This window comes from Phragmites australis, chromosome 4, assembly GCF_958298935.1.
Source record: "Phragmites australis chromosome 4, lpPhrAust1.1, whole genome shotgun sequence".
Taxonomy (NCBI): Eukaryota; Viridiplantae; Streptophyta; class Magnoliopsida; order Poales; family Poaceae; genus Phragmites; species Phragmites australis.
Genome location: NC_084924.1, coordinates 45,877,992 through 45,885,671, shown reverse-complemented (window position 1 = coordinate 45,885,671; position 7,680 = coordinate 45,877,992). Strand labels below are relative to the sequence as shown.

The window sequence follows — 7,680 nt, the reverse complement described above, 5'->3', positions numbered from 1 at the left end:
GCGTAATGGTAGTCTATGTTCGGTTCGTCTGCACCTACACTAACGATGCTTGCCAGGCGCCTAGTGTCTCAATGCGCTTCATCTAGTGGGTGTGGGAGGAACTATTGTACATTTACATTTATCCACACGAAAGTTCGCAACAGGTTAAGCTACAAGAAGATTCATAAGTTGGTATATGTAAACTACAACATGAGAATACAGAATAATTCGGATGCAGGCATCAGGTCGACTGTTGATGATGATCTATTTCAGTGGCTTATGGAGCTCACATTGAATGAGGATAACAATCCGCTCCTGGATCGGATGGAGACCAGTTGATCAAAAGCTACCCCAGAGCTTGATGAGGAGGACACGGATAGTGACATACTCCTACCAACTCATATGGTGACAAACACAGTGAACCCACATGATTTGTAACAGCAGATTGGAGACCGTACACTATCACAATTGGTTGCTAAAGTGGTAGGTGACACACATATGGAAAAGAGGAAGAAACAATTTGTGTATTCAAAGAATAGTAAGAAGATTAAGGGTAAGACCAAAAGATAAGTCCAAAGTGATGAGAGCACGGATAGTGCCTCAAAGAGCCCAACTTACCAAGAGTCTAACGACAGCAGCTCAAAGACAGATAGCGGTGACGGTGACGATGATGGGCAGGGAGGTGGTGCTCCTCCACGCTCACCCTATACCGTTGCTCCCATGCAATTCACTGGTGAGAGTTAGTTTACACATACCACACAGGACGAGGACCATGGTGCCCCATTGTAAGACCCCAAATCCGGGATCTCTTATACCTCTTGTATCAGTTCCTAGATCAAGTAGCTGATATGTACAGTATAACAGTAGTAGTATCATAATCAAAGTTCATACATAAGTATTATGGTTCAGAGTACAAAAGGTTTATGAACCATACTATATATTACAAACCTAGCTGAGAGGCCAACAAAACACAGCAGAAAGCAAAAGCCCAAGCCACAAGCAGCTTAGGGTGTGAACATGACTTCTAAAACTACTCTTCACCCTCGCCTTCACCTCCGGCAAAGTCGGTATCGGCTTCCTCATCTGAATGACAGTAAGAGTAAGTGGAAGGTACTCATCAAGCCCTATACTACTTCAAAGTGTCGATAGATGCATAAAGGTGCAATTCAAGAGTGAGGCTTTACAATTTAGTTTTAAACATGAAGCAGCTTATACATGTATTCAATTGTACCATCTATAATTGGCTTTAAAACAGTTTAAGTAGTTTAAAACCAGGTAGCAATCTATATCTGGGATTTTTGATCCTGAGAGGGGCTGCACCTCACTCCACAATCTCTATTATCACATCCGGTATACCTCTAGTGCCACACGCCTCTGACGGATTGAGCCAGGAACCTCATCACACGGACATCTAGTCCACACACTCACTCATCAAGACACACGCACCCGGAGTCTATTCAAGAGTGACCATGTCTTCGCATATCCATGACTGCGGACACAGCTATTCAAATAGGCTTACACTCTGCAGAGGTTGTACACTATACCCACGCGATATGCTCAGCCTCTACCCGTTGCAAGCGGAGGAGCGAATCATACCGAGGCTGTTGGTGAATCAGGAACCAGGGATCCCCGAATCCCGAGGCCAGGCCAGCAATCCACCACATGGCGCCCTCCCGCGAAGGTCATCTCCGCGAGGTAAAAAATACTAAGGCCCGGGAGAGGGCGCTAGGGGCCACAAACAGTGGTCCCCGAGTACCCGGGTTCCCCGATGATCTGCGAAGACCAAGTGACCGGGAAGGGGGTGCTTGGGGAGATGAACAGTGACCCCCGAGCACCCAAGTCCCCCGACGACCAGGAGAACCGAGTATCGGGAGGGGTGTGCCCGGGGCTGCGAGCAGTGGCCCCCCGGGCACCCGAGTACCCCGAGGACCCAAGGAAGGTAGTTCTGGGAGAGAGTGTTCGGGGCTGCGAGCAGCAGCCCCCGAGCACTCGGTTCCCCGAGGATCCGTACAGTCAAGCCCGGGAGAGAGTGCTCAGGCCATAAATAGTGGCCCCCGAGCACTCGGTTCCCCGAGGACCAAGAGAGGGCGTTTTCGGGAGAGAGTGCTCGGGGAGGTGAACAGTGACCCCCGAGCACTCGGTTCCCTGACAACCCAGGAAGCCCCTCGTCAGTGGCCCCCACAGGGGTCCAGCGATGAGGTGTTAGCCAGAGAAAGGCTTGATGCCGCATTTAAGAGCACGCGTGGTCTATCACCTCCAACTGCCCCCGCCACGCTCGGTGTCAGTCCCTGCCATACTCTAGCAAAAGGGCGTGGGGACATTTAATGCACGGGTCCCATCCCGCGCCATCCGGCGCCCCTCGGGATAGCATCGCGAGGCCCAAGGCGGTCCGTCTGCCGCGCTGCTGTGGCAGGCGAACAAGACCAGGCGGGCACACCGGGCCGCTCTGCTGCTGCCCGGTGGGCCCTCTCCACGGCGCCCGTTGCCAGTGCCATCATGACGACTGAAGACCGGGCGTGGGGCGCGTTTTCAACCCCCGTCACTTCGCGCAGAGGCCATGATGACGCCCTTTCCATTTATGGCGCCTTGAACTCGTGCCCTCACTTTCGGGGCACGCTATCGCCGACGGGTATTTAAAGCGGCCGGCAGGCACAGACAAAGACAGTCGAAGACGAACTCTTTCAGAGGTTCAGAGAGCGCAGACGCCAAGACTCGAAGAACCCTCAATACAAGCACAGAAGCTGAGACCACTGAAGAACAAGGAGCCCGAGACTCTAGGATAGATAAATATTCTTGTAACCAGCACATTCCTGAGAGACATTCTCAGAGCATTTATAGCATCCTCACAGGAGTAGGGTGTTACGCGCAGTGCGGCCCGAACCTGTCTAAAAATCCTCCCGGCGTATTTACTCTTTTCTTCATTAGATCATTCCACCCCACCTACCATCGCATTTACATCCATTTATTTCTCCAGCAAACATATTCAGAATCATTCCCCCGGCCGAATCTCTAAAAAGGGGTCCCTCAGGATCCTTGCGACAGAAACCATTCAAATACCTTTCCTGTCGGGCTTTTCTACGAGATTTACCCCTAAGTACTAGTGGCCTTGTATTGAACATTAGGTTCCCTTTTTAAGCAATTGTTGGTCTCTGCACATTTAAATAGAGGGTCACTTAGTCATTTGACTGCTCGCTGCTCTCAGCCTTCTAGTATGATGCCCAGCTCAGTCTGATGAAGAAAAGTCAAGTCCTGTCCATTCAGGATGTATGTTTGCACGGGAGTGGTTAAGCATGACAGCGCAAGACTCGGTCCTTAAGCGGCCAGGTTAGGTATCTTCTGGCCATGAACACCACATAGGTGACTCAAGTCACTAGGAGCATCCTCAACCAAAGTACTACTTCACCTGCCCCTGCCAAACAGTTTTCACCCATTTTTACACACATCCCACCATATCCCACATGACATCAAGAATTTCACAACCATCCTGGAATTCATAACCATCAAGGATATTTAGTATATGAGTTTAACATTGACAACAACAATTCTTATCTTCGAGGAGAGGTGTTTTAAAAATGACGTCTCCAAGGAGACGTATTCAATCCTAAGCATGCTAGATATCAAGACGTCATCTGTCATTAATATAGATAACAACAGTTGATCCTAGAATGATATGTGTTTTTGGATGATAACATTTATAGCATGACAAAGTGTTTAATAGGATTAACTACTACAAACAGTTTGTAAAAGCGCAATACATAGCTCATGCAATATAAATTGATCATGTAGATTATTTGAAAACATAGGTTCAATATAATCAAGGAGATATGACTTGCCTTCTCTAAGGTTTTCTTCAAAGCCTTGGTTGTAGTCAGCATCTTCCTCGTTTCGGACGCTTCCTGCTCAACACTTGCAGAATTTTAACGGTTCTGTAATTGCGACTACGATCAGTAACGAGCTATACCAGAGAAAAATCAAATTTAACACCAATATAAAGTCAAATGAGCCATAATAGATATCACACTGTGATAGATGGACGAATTTAGAGGAATTTCGGCGAAAAAATCGTCGAAATCGGAGCCAGAACGGTGAAGTTATCGCTCCCAGAAGATTTAATAAAAATTAAATCTAGAAATTATTAAATTTTACTGTTTATAGGTGAGATCCACGTATAGGTCCTGTTCAACAGTAATCTGAGCCTATATAAACAGTGACTCGGTGGGACCACGTGAGCTTTTGCTGCATCAATTCAATCCTCCGCGCCCGGCCTGCGGCCTCCCCCGGTGCTTTGGCGTCGCAAAAATGTTGCCACCACACTATATAGATACAGAGGCAGAGGAGGCCAAAGTTGGTAGATATAGCCGCCACACTATTTAAGGAAGTTGGCCGCTCCTCTGGTGACTCGCTCGCGTGAGTTGTGCGAGTCAGAACTCAGATCTCTCCTGTTGCCATCCTCTGCTCAGTCTCCATGGAGGACCAGGGACCCAAGCCCATCCGTTGCAAAGGTACTACTACTACCAACCTACTCGTTCTGCTCGCCATTTACTACATTATTATGGCTTTTCATATACTGCTTAATCTCTAACCATTGACGTCGCCGGGAGGCATGCACGGCCATGCGTGTCGATCAACAAGCAGCAGCGGTGTGTAGAGCCGCTGGCGAGCCGCTCGTCATCGAGGAGATCGTCGTGGATCCACCGAAAGCGTACGAGATCCGCATCAAGATCACCTGCACCTCCCTCTGCCACACGGACATCACCTTCTGGCGTGCCAAGGTGAGTAGCTTGCAGCAGCTACACTCTCGAATCAAGCCTCGCAAAGGTTCAGAAAAGTAGCAATAACTAATTATAGTTCTGCTGATTTTGTTTATTTTCAAATTACAGATAGCTCCAGTATTTCCAAGAATCTTAGGCCACGAGGCCTACGGGTACGCGTCCGTGTTACCCTTTACTTGTCCCTCGAGATACTCGCATTGCACAGCGGTTGCTGACGACGATGACCGCGTCTGATCTTGTGAAACCATGGGACGGGCCGGGCTGCGTGCATGCAGTGTGGTGGAGAGCGTTGGGGAGGACGTGGAGGGCTTCGCCACGGGCGACGCGGTGGTGCCGACGTTCCTGGGCCAGTGCGCCCACTGCCCCAGCTGCGCGTCGGAGGAGAACAACGTGTGCACCGCGGTGCCGTTCGTCATCGGCCCCGGGATGCGGCGCGACGGCACCACCCGATTCAGGGACGGCCAGGGGAACCCGCTGAACGACTTCCTTGCCGTGTCCAGCTTCAGCGAGTACACCGTCGTGGACGTGAACCAGGTCGCCAAGCTCGACCCCGCCGTGCCCCCCAAGCTCGCCTGCCTCCTCAGCTGCGGCGCCGGCACCGGTGAGACAAGCTAGCTACTCGAGTTTAATCACTACTGGCGTTCGATCTGCTGAAAAGGAAAGCATGTGCACTGATATTACAATGTGCGATAATTCAGGGGTAGGAGCTGCATGGAGGTTGGCGAAGGTGGAACCTGGTTCGTCAGTGGCTATCTTTGGGCTGGGATCCGTCGGATTGGCGGTAAGCCCGTGTCGCTACTGTTTCTTCTCATATCCATGACCGCCAGGTAGCCGATACTTGGTAGCACGAACTGTAACTTGTGGAGGCCAACTTATCATTATTCAGGTGGCACAAGGTGCAAAAATGTGTGGAGCATCAAAGATTATTGGTGTTGATCTGAACCCTGACAAAGAGGAAATTGGCAAGTCCCTTTTCCGTCTGTAATTGCACGCCGTGAAAAGTCAGTTGCTCTATTTTAAAACTGAAGAAGAGAGTTGCTACTCTTATCACAGGGATAACGTTCGGTGTGACGGATTTTGTTAATCCATCACAACTGGGCAAGAATTCAGTCAGTGAGGTAAGGACAGATCCAACTTCATCCCAATAGTCCAGTTAGTATCTGACGCAAGTACAAAGTACATAAAATAGTTTGTCATGTACATATATTAACTCACCTGTACGCGTTCTCTGTTCAACTGCAGGTGATCGGCGAGATGACAGGCGGCGGCGCCGACTACAGCTTCGAGTGCATCGGCGTGTCGTCGGTGATGACCGATGCCTTCAGAAGCACCAAGCCGGTTGCCATCTTATCAATGCATCCTCCACCTTACGACATGCACATCACGATGTCATCATTTCGGAGGCAACTGCATGCATGCAGTGAGCTGATGTCCGTTCGTGTCCCCAGGGGAAGGGCAAGACGATCATCCTGGGCTTGGAGAGGGATAGCGAGCCCGTCTGCCTGCCATCCATCGAGCTCCTCTACGGCAAGTGTGTGATGGGATCGCTCTTCGGGGGAATCAAGCCCAAGACTGACATCCCAATCCTCGCGGGGAAATGCATGAACAAGGTTGCATATGTGTGGCTGCTGGCTTCAGATGAACTTACGATTCAGCACATGGCTCGACATTTTTTTGGTTTTGTGGAGATGATGGCTCGACAGCTTTGGTAATGTGTGTTTGTGCAAATGCGTGCAGGAGCTGGAGTTGGACGGGTTGGTAACACATGAGGTAGGCCTGCAGGACATAAACAAGGCCTTCGAGCTGCTCCTGCAGGGGAAGAGCCTGAGGTGCATCATATGGATGAACAAGTGACGGATAAAACGGTGGCCAAATCCGTGGTCCTGAATAAAACGTTGGAGCAGCTGAATAAATTTGCCGTGTCTTAGTTTGCGTCTGCTGCTGAAAACGGGTGCTAGACTGATAGTAGTGAACAGCATCAATGTTGCCGAAAACACAATGTCATCACAATCTTTTTTCCGAAAGAGACAATGTCATCAGTATCATTGTCTGAATTGATGGTGTAAACTTATCTAGATCCAATAAATGGGATCCCTGCTCTTCGTCATGCCGCTCATTCGACGTATTGAACGTCTTGTTGGTGCAACAGTTAGGAGTAGTACTTCTATATAAAGGACAAAGGTGTAAAAGTTCAAAGAACAATGGTTGAGGCGCATAATCCTCTCAGGCCACATGTCATCTATTCATAGGATCGATCAAAGTCGGTTTGAATCATGTACAAGATTTTGTTACATGCTTCTATTCCAAGTCCGATCTATTCCAAAAATCATATCCTAGAGATAGAAGGAGATATGTTCGATATACAAAAATCTGCTTAGAGGAAGAAAGATATATACTTAGGGATAGAAAGAGATAACAAACAAACTCTAACAAAAGTCACTGAGCTCTTTCCACTTCAGTACTGCCCTACCCCTATCTACATATAGGCTAAAATTCAAAATTAGATAACATATACAATTGTATTTATCGAAATAGATAATATATTATCGTATTTATAATTTTAGTATCCGTATTCGACACCTCATTTACCGAAAACTGACTTTCTCGGTATACCGTATGCTAAAAAAACATGGTTCTGGTCATATTCGGTACACGAGGTATCAAATATACCAATGTAGCTTATATTCGGCACCTCATATACCAAAAATCAAGTATATTCGACACACGAGGTGCCGAATATGACACTGTAGACTATATTTGGCATCTCATATGTAAAAAATCAGGTGTATTCGCCACATAAGGTATCGAACATGGGCTACAGTGCCGTATTCGGCACCTCGTGTACCGAATATGGCTTGTACGCATGAGGTTCCCGGCATAAAATGACAGCATCAAAGTGTTCGCAGCTGGTACATGCCATATTCGGCAC

At 48.4% G+C, this 7,680-nt stretch overlaps 1 protein-coding gene across 1 annotated transcript; it reads left to right on the top strand.

The window, feature by feature from the left end:
* The first annotated feature begins 4,349 nt into the window (after positions 1-4,349).
* Positions 4,350-6,833, top strand: LOC133914483 (alcohol dehydrogenase-like 2). The gene is made up of 10 exons (XM_062357583.1): positions 4,350-4,481; positions 4,615-4,751; positions 4,860-4,903; positions 5,027-5,352; positions 5,450-5,532; positions 5,638-5,713; positions 5,805-5,869; positions 5,994-6,089; positions 6,200-6,361; positions 6,489-6,833. Exons 1-10 carry the CDS (start codon positions 4,445-4,447, stop codon positions 6,603-6,605), a joined length of 1,143 nt encoding a protein of 380 aa, XP_062213567.1. The 5' UTR covers positions 4,350-4,444; the 3' UTR covers positions 6,606-6,833.
* The last annotated feature ends 847 nt before the right edge of the window (positions 6,834-7,680 follow it).

Coding starts and splice junctions, on each gene's coding strand:
- LOC133914483 (XM_062357583.1), top strand. CDS start 4,445: ATGGAGGACCAGGGACCCAAGCCCATCCGTTGCAAAG. Junction 4,482..4,614: donor CAAGCCCATCCGTTGCAAAG/GTACTACTACTA, acceptor ATCAACAAGCAG/CAGCGGTGTGTAGAGCCGCT. Junction 5,353..5,449: donor CAGCTGCGGCGCCGGCACCG/GTGAGACAAGCT, acceptor GCGATAATTCAG/GGGTAGGAGCTGCATGGAGG.